The sequence below is a fragment of the Sciurus carolinensis genome, chromosome X (assembly GCF_902686445.1).
Source record: "Sciurus carolinensis chromosome X, mSciCar1.2, whole genome shotgun sequence".
Taxonomy (NCBI): Eukaryota; Metazoa; Chordata; class Mammalia; order Rodentia; family Sciuridae; genus Sciurus; species Sciurus carolinensis.
The window spans coordinates 14,905,124-14,919,339 of record NC_062232.1 but is presented as its reverse complement, the minus strand read 5'-3'; the positions used below and the strand labels follow the sequence as shown (position 1 = coordinate 14,919,339).

The following is a 14,216-nucleotide window of genomic DNA, read 5'->3' as shown; positions in this document are numbered from 1 at the left end:
GAAATATAGATTCATAGAAGTTGTAAAAATAAGCACAAAACTGTACAGTAAGATCCCATGTATACTTCACCCAGTGATAACATCTCTTATCATCATAAATTCATATTTACTTTTGTCCTAAAACTGAAAAATGCAAAATGTAGGGAATGCACAAAGGACATCTAGCTTTTTCTCTGGTATGAACTAAAAGGTAGTTAATCAAAGTCATTGTTAGAACATCCCACATAATACTCTATGTAAACAGCGGTTAGTTTTCCCACAGAGATTGCTTAATTAATATGTGACTCTGGGGTAAGTTAAATTCCAATGTTTGTACCATGTTGGTAATTTTTAGAGATCACAGGAATGTCATTTAATCATCCTTTTAATTTAAATGCTATCAAGCATTAGGGTGAGTTTTTAAAAGATAAATAAAATCTGTATCCTGATATGAAGAGAAACTTGTATACAATCAATTTTTGTACATTTTTGTTTCACACACACATACCCCTGCATCTGTATGTGTACATGCTTATTTCATATTTGTATACTTCACATTTCTACTTCAGGAAAGTACTTGAGGTAGTTATTAAATTTTGTATACTAATGGATGAATGTGACAGAAGAAGCATTAGCACTATACTAATTAAAGAAGTGTGCCATTACTGCTTGCCATATGGGAAGTGTTTAATAAATGCCTGATGAATTTATTACTCTAAAAAGGCACTTTTTTAATCTTCAAATGACAGGTAAACTTTGTTAGAACCTGCTTTTTTCTTACTCTGATTTATTTTTACATATGGTGGTTGATTATGAAATCCCTAAACTTCTTATATTGTTGTTTAGGATAATCTAGTCTATCAAGGAAAGAACTATGACAATTATATTGGTTGATATTTTGGTTTAAACATTATGTCTCAGAGAAGAAGATGCATAGTTATGTAGTGGAAGAAACTTTTTACTGTATATTTAAATTTGAAAAACTTTCCCATTCACAGATTTTATGAAACCTTAAAAGTAGTTTTTCAAAAAGATTTTTATGAACTTTTAATTATAGAAAATTTCTAACATATGCAAAAGTAAGACTAGTGTACTAAACTCCTGTGTACCTATCACATAGCTTCATCAATTACCAATCTATGACCAATTTTAAAGCCCTACACAATCTTCTCCCATGTAATCTTGAAGCAAATCCCAGATATTTTGATTTCACCCATAAATATTTCAATATTTATCAATAAAAGGGTGTCTTAAAATGTCATTATCACATACACCCCAAATTGCAGCAATTCCTTAAAATAATTAAAAATGTGGTAAGTATTCGCTTTCCCTAACAGTCTTATTTTTGATACAATTTGTTAGTGTGAGTCTAGATCCAAATAAGGTACGTACATTGTGATTAGTTGATATATCTCAAGTTTCTTTGAATTTATAGATTTCTCCATTGTAGACTACCACATACCAGCATACCAGATCTTTCTTGCTCTCTCTCTCTCTCTCTCTCTCTCTCTCTGTCTCTCTCTCTCTCTCTCTCTCTCTCTCTCTCTCTCTCTCTCACACACACACACACACACACACACACGTGTCCAGTAAATTGGGTTGTAAAAAATGAAACATACAGGGCTAGAACTATAGCTCAGTGGTAAAGCCCTTGTGTAGCACATGTGAGGCCTTGGGTTCAATCCCCCAGCACTGCAAAATAATAGTAATAGAGGTGGAAAAAAGCATCCAAGTGGTTGCATCAGTAATACAGGCATAATATTAGAATTTTAAGGGCAGAAAGGAATTCAGAGATCATTTAGTTTTGTATCAGATAATAGCCTATTGCCCAGTTTAATTAAGTCCTGGGTGTGGCCTGACTTGTGAATATGGAGGCCAGAATAACACGCAGGCCTTCCACATACAAACTCTGTTGTCTCCATTACGTAAACGTGGAACCTCTTCATAGTACATCTGACAAATTTCAAACCTGACTCAAGTTGATCTTATTTTTTATCATGATCACAGATCATGACTATTTAATTGTGTTTTTATTTATAATTCTACACATCCTATTATTGACTAAATAATATTAAATAGAACTGATCACCAAATGTTTATAATCACAAAATATCTTAACTCTATAAGTTATTTGAACTTGGCACAAAGAAATTCAGATTTGACTGTTGTCCAATTTCATTTTCATCCGTAGTTTGCCTCACATTTAAGATATAAATGTACCTTCAATTTGAAACATTTTTTAGGGGGGTGGTACTAGTGATTGAACTCTGGGGCACTCGACTACAGAGCCACATCCCCAGTCCTATTTTGTATTTTATTTAGAGACAGGGTCTCACTGAGTTGCTTAGCTCCTTGCTTCTGCTAAGGCTGGCTTTGAACTCGTGATCCTCCTGTCTCAGCCTCCCCAGCTGCTGGGATTACAGGCATGCACTACTACACACTGCTGAAACATTTTTAAAAATATTTTTTTTAGTTGTTGATGGACCTTTATTTTATTTATTTATATGTGGTGCTGAGAATCAAACCCAGTGCCTCACACATGCTAAGCAAGTGCTGACCACTGAGCTACAACCTCAGCCTAGTTTTAAACATTCTTAAAACATTAGTTAACTTCAAATCATTGTTATAAAACTAAAAATATTCCTTTGTTGTTTTTAAATCCTGTAACTACAGGAACATTTTCATTTATTTCTCATAATCTTCAGAGAGAGAAAGTTTGCATTTTCTTTCTATAACCATTAATAAGCATGGGTTTTTAGTTTGAAATGAACTTCTCATTTTCCTAATTTCTTATTTTTAAAAGTTTAGGTTTTGTTAATTTAGTGATATGTCAAGCTAAGACAAGATGAAGCTGACTTTTTAAAATATATGGCAAACTATTCCCATGATACAAAAATACTGTGTTTCACCAGGTATAAAAACCCAATTGTTGAGTGCTCCTCATCTATGAAAACAAAAACCAGTCTGAGAAATTCTATTCTGAGGCATTTAATGGTATTTATTTTGTGTTTGATGAACATTCTATTAGCAGTGAAGAGCAGTTAGCAAATTCATAAACCTAGTTTCAGGCAAAGTTAGCATAAGCATACGATTTTGTGTTTGAATTTTAAATTTCTTCCCTTCTATAGTGTTTACTGCCTGAAAATACTCATATTTAATACTGACAATAAAGTATTTCCCCCAATAAGGTAAACATCACTCATGTTCATGATCTTTCCATTTGTCCATTTCTTTTGCATTTCAAATAGAATGCTTTTGTGTCCTCACCCAGCCTCCAACCCAGTCTGCCTCCCAGATAGCCTTGTTGCCAGTCAACAGGGAGACTTTGCAGACAAACTTGACCAAATTTAGAACATCAAAGCCATGATCTGTCTCAGTGACTCTGAGACCTGGTTTAGTGGAAGGGCACATGAAAGTTCTATTGTATTTGGGAAACATTATCAAAACATTGATTGTTTTCCCCTTATACTTGTTTTGACATGGAGAGGATGGCTGCTGTTTGGTTTTAGAGGGCCTGGCTCACAATACAGTAGTGTGTCTCAGGGGTGGTAATGATTTAATCCCTGACGTGGAGTAAAAATTTGCTCAAATGAAAATCAGCCATTTTTAACTTTCTCTGCTTTTATCATCAATGTCCTCAAGAGCTGCAAGTCTAGCAAGAACATTTGAAACACTTTGTTGTTTCTCTACATTATTCTTACATAGCCAGTGATTTGATTTGCCTAAGTATTTGCTTTAATTGGATGCAGCATATCTGTGAAAAAGGGCAGATTTCAAAATGAGGGTGTACTACCATGCCTATATGACATGGAAATTAGAAATACCTGATTCCATTTAAGTTATTAATCTGATTATTCACAAACCCCTTCATATATTAGGAGTGACAAGGCCCTGGAGCTGATACTATGGTTCCTACTGGTTTTCCCATTTTTGTGTGGAATGTTTCTAAGAAGTTAGACGGGTTGCTCTCTTCTCTCTCTGTACATACTGCCTACCTTTTTCATGCCTCCCACTTAATTATGAAGCTATATGATGATGTGACTAGCCTCAAGTTTGAGTATTTAATTCAAAAGCCATAATAGAACTTATTTCTTTGAGTAATGACTTCATTGAATTTTTCCTTTAGCAAATCATTTTACCTGTTTGTGGTACTCTCTGTAGGGCCTATGTATATGTGTGTGTATATGTATTTGTGGGTGGGTGGCTGGGCGGGAGAAAACTCAAAGCGGGGCAATATGTGTGTATTCTTGTACTTACTCTTGGTTCCAAAGATATTTGGGCTTTAATCATATGTCCAGTCTTACAATATTGATAACCTTTACTTATAACAAAAAATTGACTCTTGACACTGGGTGAGTCCCATGTCCTCATGCTTAAGTACAGTTTCATGATGACTGATATGGCAAAACCTCAATTAAGTTGTTTCAAGAAACAGGATTTTCTAGTGTCCTTGATGCTAAGCAGAAACACCCTTACACTGAGAGGAATTGGTTTCAGACCTCTTTGGTGAACCTCCTTCCCCAGTATATTAATACATTTTCTTGCTTAAAGGTTCTGAAGATGACAAATCCTTTATTTACTTATTTATTTATTTACTTATTTATTTATTTATTTATGTAGTGCTGGGGATCAAATTCAGGGCCTCATACATGCTAGGCAAGTACAATACCACTGAGCTACACCCTCAGCCCAACAAACCTTTTGAAGAGAATTCTGTTTCTCATTTAGAATCTTGGGACTTGAGCATTCTGTTTTTATCATATGGGACTGTAGGGGTAGAAGATAAAGGATAATGGGCCTAGATCTGGCTTATGCTTAGGTCAAATTCTGCAAAGCGAAGATGGTACTACACAATTAAGTCAAGGAAGGAATGAATCTGTGAATTGTATTCCTTCTGGTTAATTGAGGTTTTCCTGTTCTTCAATTACAATGTTGAGATGGCTTCCAGGCTTTAACTGAGCATAGTCTATATGCCAGTCACTTGCAGAGGCAAACCCCAAATCTGGGTGCTCATTGCCATCATGGTTGCATGGGGACTTTGGGCTCATTCTGTAGCCTTCTTAAATTCTGCCTAATGGTCTCTAATTAATTTTGTGGATGAAGCTCTTGCAGCGGATTCATTGAAGGCAAGTTCAGTTAAAGACTCTTCCTCTTCCTTCTTTCGCCATCATTTGCTTCCCCTTCCTCCCTCTCTTGTTTTTTCTCTCCCCTTCTCTTCTCTCATTCACTGTCAGGAAAGACTACCTTTGAAGGGACAATTCTGTATCGAGCTGCACCTGGAAAGACGGAGGGCCACAGACGCTATTACAGTGAGTGACCTTAACAGCAGGAGGCAATTGTAAAGATAAGATTTGGGTACTTGTGTTTTTTGATGCAGCTGCCCTTTCCCAAGCTGCACATGCTTATGCTCTTATGCCAAGTGTCTGTGTGAATTTCTGATCCAAGGATATGGACTTATTTGCCTATGATAAGTGTCATTTCCTTGGTGTGCGCTACAAGAGCATTCCAACCACCAGTCCCTGACGCTTTCTTGTTTGCTTTCTGCCTTTATCATGTATGTGACTTGCATGCATGAACCATGTGTGCAGAGAAGGTAAACTAGCATTTGTCATGGCACATGTATTTGTACCAGTATCTTTGGGCTTCCAGGGTAGTAGAAGATGGCTTCTGGGAGATACATCAACCTCTCATGGTTATTGCTTTTTCTCGGTGGGTTATTAGAAACTGCTAAACCATTTTGTCATTGCGTGGTTCAAAAAAAAATAAGATTTTGGCATGAAAGTCCATGCCAGAAATGGTGTTTTGCTTTGCTCATTCAGCTAATCACCACACGGCAGACTTCTTTTTGGCAGGACCAATATGTAGCCTTTTGTGTTGTGAAATAAGGCTGCCAAAAGTTGGGGGGGAAGGAGATGAATGAATTCATCTCATAATGCCCTTAGAATGGTTCCTGCTACATAGTAAACACTATACATGTATGTGTTAAATTAAAAAAAGATAAGAATGGCTCTGATCAGTGCCAGAAGAATAGGCTAAATTATACAGAAGTACAGGACGGACAGAAGCAACTTAGAAAAGACTTCGTTCTTCTGTCACCTGAAGGAAGAGCATCAACTTTAGTGCATGTATATACATATGCATGTATATGTATGTATATGGATGTGAGAAAAGAGAAGGTTCAGACATGAATGCTAGAACCATGCTTCTCAAACTGTTTGAAGTTTATTTTTCTTCCACTGTGGACAAATGCATGGTCCTAGTGCACTTAACTACTCCACATGCAGTGTGCTGCCTGTGCCTCATCAAAGGAGTTTAACAGCACCTGGATTGGCCTGTGCCCCATTCACCTGGATGCATCTACTGGCCATATGATTGGAAGTCACACCAGTGCACACTGCTAAATGCTATAGTCGTTTCCACACTTACATACTTTTTGCACTTATCTCATGATGTCCTAGTAATGAGTCCTTCAGGAACTGGCCCCAGTCCACAGTCTACTTTCTGGTTGCACTGCTCAAGAGTGTCATCTGGTGTTCTGAGAATGACATGGGGACATTTATGGGAAAATGAACATGAAGGACAGCAGTAGATAAAAGATGTAGCACCAAATAAACATGAAAATGGTTATTTTTCTTCCCTTCCAAAGGGAAGGAACTGGATATTGAATTATTTACCAATGTAGATATTCACCTATCTAATTTACATGCTTAAAAATGACAGAACCAATCAGGTGCAGTGGTGCATGCCAGTAATCCCAGCAACTTGGGAGGCTGAGACAGGAGGATTGCGAGTTCAAAGTCAGCCTCAACAACTTAATGAGGCGCTAAGCAACTCAGTGAGACCCTGTCTCTAAATAAAATACAAAAAAGGGCTAGGGATGTTGCTCAGTGGTTAAGTGCCCCTGGGTTCAATCCCCACTGCCACTTACCAAAAAAGAAGAAGAAGAAGACAGAAACAGGATGCCAGAATTTCTGGAAGAAAAATCTGCCGTGTGTTTCCTTTCCAAGTCATGCTTGTGTGGTTGAATGACTGTGCAGCCTCTCCCTGTGTAATGTAGAATCTATCTCACAGTGATTAATATAAAGTTGTTAAGATGAGCCCGAAGGCAGCAAATCCCTAAAACTGGAAACTTGGTGAAATTAGGATGGCAGTGGTTGAAAAATGTTATGGTTCTAGTTAATGGGAAATGCTAGAAGATCCCTTTGAATACCCTCTCTGAAGAACTAAAACAGACTTGCCCTAATCCATCTGCTCTGCTGCCTTCTGGTGGTGATGGTGGTGGTGGGAGGGAAGAGGGTGGTGATGGTTTCTTTCCACTAATCATTATTTTTATTTCACCTTCAAATGGTTCCTTCCAAACCAGAAAAGAATATACAAACCATTTATCACATAGAAAGAATCCATACGGCAAAATGAGAACATGTTAAAGGGAAAATGACACAATATTTAGACTTCAAAATTATATCTCCAGCAGGAATATTTCCAAAAACAATGAGCAGATAAACACACGAATGGATAACTAACCCAGGGGATTTTTCCATGTTTGCACACTCAAATCCAATCCTGAGTTGCAGTTGACCCCCTTGTTGTGGGTCTCTCCTCATTGTTCTGTCCTCTGTTCTTGCTCACAAATGCTGTTCTTTTAGTTAATTAAAACCTGCACCAGGGACCTTCTTCCTCCCCTACCCTTTTGGCTTACAAATACAACTTTATGAAAAATAGCAGCAACAACAAAGAAAACCATTGTTTAAGGATTTGATTTTAAAACTTATTAGCAATTTATAATGACCTTTCTATATTTTTTCAGGTTTCCATTTAATAGTTTCTTTCTGCACTTAGATTTCCTCATTTGAATGAGGAAATTTATATAAAAATACCATAAAATGTGAGCAATTATTTGGTGTATCATTCTTATGGACTAGGAGGCCACCTGACCTGTAGGAAGATAAGGCAGGATTGGCCTATAGAGAACAAATTTGATGACATACTTTCATCCCAAGAGCATCATTATGATAGATAAGGAGATATGTAGTAAATGGTCAGGAGCTATCCTACACATCTAGAGGCTTTGAAAGACAGTTTAATCACAAAATTTCCTCTGAATCCTGCCCTTTGGTGGCAAAATTGATGTACTGACCATCCAAAAAAGAATGTACATCCAGAAATTAACTAGATCCCGATAGACTCTTCCTTTTAGGAACATGATTGTGGGCGAGCCTGGGGGAAAAAAAGAATCTGGGGAGGTAAGTGTCCATATTGTCTTGCTGATAAGTAGTTTATGCCTCCCAGCACATGCCACAGGAGGTCAAAGGAAGAGTGTCATGTCCCCAGTGTTCTTTTGAAAGGGATTCAGCCTTGGGAAGAGGATGGTGTTAAAGGAGGGAAGGAGAGCCCTAGACTTGGGGGAATTCTAGCCTCTGGAAGGGCCACTTTCTTTCCCTCTTTAATGAACACCATCGTCTTTCTAGTGAAAGCATCTTAATGTCAAGTTTGGTTCAGTGCTTTCTTAGAGAAACATGTCTGCATGTGTCTATTTCTTGTGAAACCATCCAAAGAGATTTAATTCTTTGGCAGTCATAATTTTGTATGGTTTCTTTAATTGCTAATGTGCTTAAATCACTTTAAGCTTTACAGTTTCCCTTTAGGAAACATTACTTTCATTGCTAATTGCTAATTGACTTGAGTCAGAGAGTTGGAGGTACAGTATGTGGTACTGCCTGGGTGGGGAAGTGAGGAAGGGGGCTGGGAGAACTGTTACTGCACAGGCTACAGCCAAGTTTGAATCACAACCAGGCTCCAGCTGAAGAGGGCTGAAATGTCACGTGTTCAAAGAGGTCTCCTGGAAATTAGGTTTTCTGAGAAGTTATTTTGATTCACTGTTTTCAAAAAAGACTGGGGGACCAGGTGTGGTGGTGTGCACCTATAATCCCAGTGGCTCTAGAGGCTGAGGCAGGAGGATCGCAAGTTCAAAGCCAGCCTCGGCATCTTAGTGAGGCCCTAAGCCACTAAGTGAGACCCTGTCTCTTAATAAAAAAAAGGGCTGGGGATGTGGCTCAGTGGTTAAGCACACCAGGGTTCAACTCACTGTACCAAAATTTTAAAAATACGACTGAGGGTCAGGAGATCAGACAAAACTCGGCATATTCAACACACTGAATACAAAAGCCCCGTGCAAGTTATCTTCTACCCAGTAATACTTGTAGAGTTGACTCCTGCCTGGTTGTGAAATTCTGCAGGACTCTGGATGATTTCTGAGCTCTTTCTCTCCCCATACCCGCTCTTGACAGGCTTAAGGGAAACCACAGGCTCCGAGAGTGATGGGGGTGACTCGAGCAGTACCAAGTCTGAAGGTGCCAACGGGACAATGGCAACTGCGGCCATCCAGCCCAAGAAAGTTAAGGGAGTGGGCTTTGGAGATATTTTCAAAGACAAGCCAATCAAACTAAGACCAAGGTCAATTGAAGTAGAAAACGACTTTCTGCCGGTAGAAAAGGTATGTTTGACTGTTTTATTTTATTTCAATATAATGTGGCATATCTGAAAGTGCATTTTGTGGGATTTGGTGTTGGATGCATCTAATGCCTCATTTGGGGTTTCATTTTCCTCACGTACTGGCTATTTGCCCTCCCTGCTTTTTTAGCTCTTCCTCTGTGTGGGAATAGCTTCCCTTGAAGGACTCATACTCTCCTTTGCTGTTTCCTTTCTTCTGGCCCTCCTCTTGTGTTAGTCTGCTTTGTCACTATAATGAAATACCTGAGATAGTTAACATATAAGATAAAAGGTTTATTTTGGCTCACCGTTTTAGAGGTTCCAGTCCATGATTGGTTAGCTCCATTGTTTTGGGCCTGTGGTGAGGTAGCACATCATGGTGGGAGCATGTGGCAGGGCAAAACTATTCACTTTGTGAGCTAGGGAACAAAGAGAGAGAGGAAAAGGCATACCCACAAAGACCGAAGGATCTCCCACAAGGCTCTACCTCTCAAAGGTTCCATGACCTCTTAATAGCATCACCCTGGCAACCAAGCCTTTAAAATACATGGGTCTTCTGAGGGTATTTGAGAATCAAAGTATAGCACCTCTCTAAGGAATGTTTCTCAGGATGACTTTTCAGATGGCCTCATACTTCTCTATGACCTTCCTAGAAAGGCCCTTCATCCCTGGACTTGACACATGCCTTGACACCTTTCACACACCCAGAAGTCTCTCTCCTTTTCTCATACATTTCTCTAGTGCTTTGGTGTATTGATGGTGGTTTTGCAATAGAGAAAAGGAATTGTATATTTTTTCTGTAAGAATAAGTTGAAGATGATTTCAGACTGCTGAAAAGAAGTTTCCTGCCTGTATGAATGGTGGAGATGGCCTGCATTGACTCCGTGGATTATTCCTATCAGGAAGCTGGCTGTTTTCTTCTCTCTCTACTTCTGGGTTGGCAAAAGGGAGACTGTATGTTGCTGCTGAGTACACGGTTGCCATAGCAACACACCCAGAGCCATCACGCTTGTGGCTGCTGATGACGTCTACTGTGGTACACTTCTAAGCATCATAGCCTTTCTTAGGAGTTAATAAATACTGTGGAATTTTCCAAATTATAATAAGCTACACTCGTGCTGTGCTTAAGGGATGTTTTTTAATTTGATTTAGTGCTGAAATTTTTGCTTTGACATTTGTGCCAGCAGGTTTGGGAGATGAGGGATTGGCCATATCTCTAATGCAGGTTTATCAGTGGCTTTTAAATGTTTTCATTTTTCAGTGAGATGAAATTCTAAGGGTTGCATCTTCTGCAGCTGTAGAACTTCTACCCCCATGGCCCCAGCAACCTTGCCCCGTGTCATTGTGCATTAGAGACAGATTCTGAAAAGGGAACTTTTTGGACATTTTATCCCTTTAGAGATGAATAATGCAGAAAGAACATACCTTGAAATTAGAGACTGTTTCTTCCTTTGTTGAAGTTACTTTGAGCTAGCATTATTACTTTCAGCATTCAGTATATGATGTTTCTCAAGATCTGAAAACCATCTAGTTAGTATCTATTTAGTGAGCTTGTGAACTCACTTCTGTTTCACACGATCACATTCAGATTCCTGTAAGTATTTACAAAAGAGCAAGTCCCCATCTTGGAAAGGAACAGTGGATGGAGTTTTTCTCCATTTTATTCAAGCATTTGAGGTAAACATAACCATTGACTGAATCAACAAATAGTTCATTCCTTTCATTTGTTTTATATTTTTGGTCTTTTTCTTCTCTGTGTAGGAGAACATTGTGTGTGTGTGTGTGTGTGTGTGTGTGTGTGTGTGTTATATGCACATGTGTGTGACTTTTATTATTGCTAATGTTTGATTTAACTGCCAATAATATGTTGAATTATTATTAGTAGCAATATCAATGTCAAATATAATACTCCCAAGTTTGTTCATTTTTGAGACAGTTTCACTGTGTTTCCCAGGCTGACCTTGAATTCCTGGGCTCAAGTGATCCTCCTTAGTTCTGAATACTGGGACTACTTGTGTGTGCCACCATACTTGACTATTCCCAAGTTCATATCTGAGCACATTGCTCAGTTATAGGTTTAACTTCCTACTTCGGTATTTCCACTTGGAAATCTTAAATTCATATCAGTGTATCCAAAACCCAACTTTACATCATCCCTCTCCTCCACACACAACTTTCCCTATCTCAGTTTTAGACTGCAACAACTCCCTCTTGTCATTCAGGGCGAAAACCCTGGGATTGACTTTGACTGATCCATTAGGAAATTTCATCAGTTCTGCTTCCAAAGTATGTCCAGAATCCACCCACTCATATCTCATCACCTCTTCCTTTCCTCACTGATGTACACTATGTGCTTAGAATAGTGCACAGACATAGTAGGTGTTCAATAAATATTTGTCAAGTGAATAATATTAAAAATTGTATTAACATAGCATTTTAGAGATTATAGACATCTATAGAAAGAGGTGACTGGGTAGAATAGTTGCCAGTTGCAGTGTTCAAATTAAAGTAATTGTATGGTTAATGCATCTTTGTGAAACATTTATTGCATTGGTATTGATGACATGAAGGATTAACTCCATCAGAGTCATGTAATATATATGTATGTCTATATATGCATGAATGTGTGTTTGTGTCCTGTTTCCTGATTTGTTTGCAGAATGAAACCATGTACTGGAAATTCCCTTAACCCACTTCTCAGTGTGAAGCCTCTGGGGAAAATATAAACTTCCAAGTCTGCTCTAATGGCTGTGTACAAATTTTATAACATCTAAGAAGATTTGAAACTATCTCTGCCTTCTGTGGTTGTTACCATGGGTAGTTGCATAGATTTATGGATCCATTATGTCATTGTATAACCTGGCACAAGAGCTTATGAGTGTGATCTTGTTTTATTGGTGTACAACCTGGTTCTCATCACTCTTGAGATGGTTTTGTGTCCAAGATTTATGTTTAAGGGAGAAAGTTCCCTTTGAGAATGGAGCTGCTGTTTTGATTTTGCAGAAGCACAAATTGGATCTTGTATGAAAGCATTTGGAAGGTGAGACCCAAGCATGCCTCCTGCTTAGGATGGGATAGTTGACCTTCTGACATGGCTGGTTTGATAACTTGGATGAGGGAAAAAGAGAACCTGATGATTATTCATGTCTGTAGGCATTAAATTATACTTTCCATTCAAGTTTACAAAGTATTGAGATCCACTTTTTCTGCATCAGTAATTTTGTTCTTATTTTGCCTATGATTTTAATCCATATCACCCAGAGATGGTGATTAGATTGTATGCCAGGAGAGAGATTGTTTAACATCCCCCTGCCAACCATGAATAAAGAAATAGTGTATTTATTCTTCTCTTATTAAATTACAAGGAAGGATTCCATTTATGAGCCTTTTCAATACTCCCAAATGGATACGCCTGTGAAAGATTTGTGTAATGCACCACTTAAGTGAAGTATTTACAGATGAAATGATATAATGTCTGGGATTTGCTTCCAGTGGTCTGGAAGATGGAAGAGTAGGTGGAGCATAGAAGAGATGATATTGGTCATAAGTTGATAACTGTTGAAAGTGAGTGATGCATATATGAGAGTTTGCTACACTCTGCTCTATTTTTGTGTGTATTGGAATTTTCCCTGTATTAAAGGTTAAATTTTTTAAAAACTTGTAGAAAAAATCTACCACGTAAACTAAGATCAGATACAAGTATATGCAAAATCAGAATAATGAAAGTACTGTGTAGTAAAAGATGAACCAGGTTAAATATCAGAAGTTTGAAGGAGTATGATTCCATTGTCTTACCAGATTAACCTTGTCAAAGTTGACTTTAGTTGAAACATCTATAAAATGGGAATAATCTATTGTACCTCATAGGACTTCAAAAAGAAGGCATATTAGTTGAAAATACTTTGTAAGCTATAAATACAACTCATTTCAAATAGTTTTTGTCAAGCGCTCGCTGTTCGCACAGCACTGGGGATACAGTGATAAAGGACATATCACTGTCCTCAGGGATATACATCACTGTCCTCAGGGAGCTACAAAAAAATAAACAAGCAATAACAATATGGCCATAATCAGGCTGAGAGCACAGTATAGTGTTCTGTAGGTGCTCTCAAACATGGCAGGAATTCATGAGGGAGACTGGAGAGCATGTGTTCATGTGTATGTGTACCTACTTCCTATAGGAAATGATGTTTAGACTGAGAACTCTGGGTCTAGTAGGTATTTATCAAGTAAAGAAACAGAGATTTAGCAAGGTGGGGAGAGCAGCATGTATAATGCCTCAAAGAGGGAAGAACAGCACGGATGGTGTATAGAGGCTCCAGCAGAAGGTGGGGAAAGATGAGAATGGGTGAAGAAATGGGACCCAGAGCATGAAGAACCTTGTGAGACTTGTTAGGAAGTTTTGACTTGATCTTGGGGGCAGTGGACAACCAGCAAATGGTTTTAAGCATGAAAACAACATAAACAAATAGGTCATTTAGAGAAAGCATTCCAACTATCCTGTGAGGGAGGAGTGGATTACAGAAGACATGGTAAATAAAATTCAGAACACAGGTGACAAATTATATTGGTTCTTCAGATAAATAGCTCCCCACCCCCAATTTAGGTACAAAGTCAGTTAATAAGATTAGTCAGTGAATGGAGAATACAATTTTTGCTAAAATTTTCGGTAGAGAGATCCAGTTGTCTCAGCACTGGTCATTGAACAGATCATTTCTTCTGTGCTGCACAGTAATCTATACCTTTCA

The 14,216-nt window shown here is 38.3% G+C and overlaps 1 protein-coding gene across 4 annotated transcripts in view; it reads left to right on the top strand.

The window, feature by feature from the left end:
* Sh3kbp1 (SH3 domain containing kinase binding protein 1) overlaps positions 1 to 14,216 on the top strand; it is a 336,423-nt gene that overhangs the window by 184,845 nt on the left and 137,362 nt on the right. For all 4 annotated transcript variants that reach the window (XM_047536039.1, XM_047536036.1, XM_047536037.1 and 1 more), the window contains one exon: positions 9,267 to 9,472. In XM_047536039.1, coding sequence (XP_047391995.1) covers positions 9,267 to 9,472 — 206 coding nt within the window. The remainder of the gene's footprint in view (positions 1 to 9,266; positions 9,473 to 14,216) is intronic.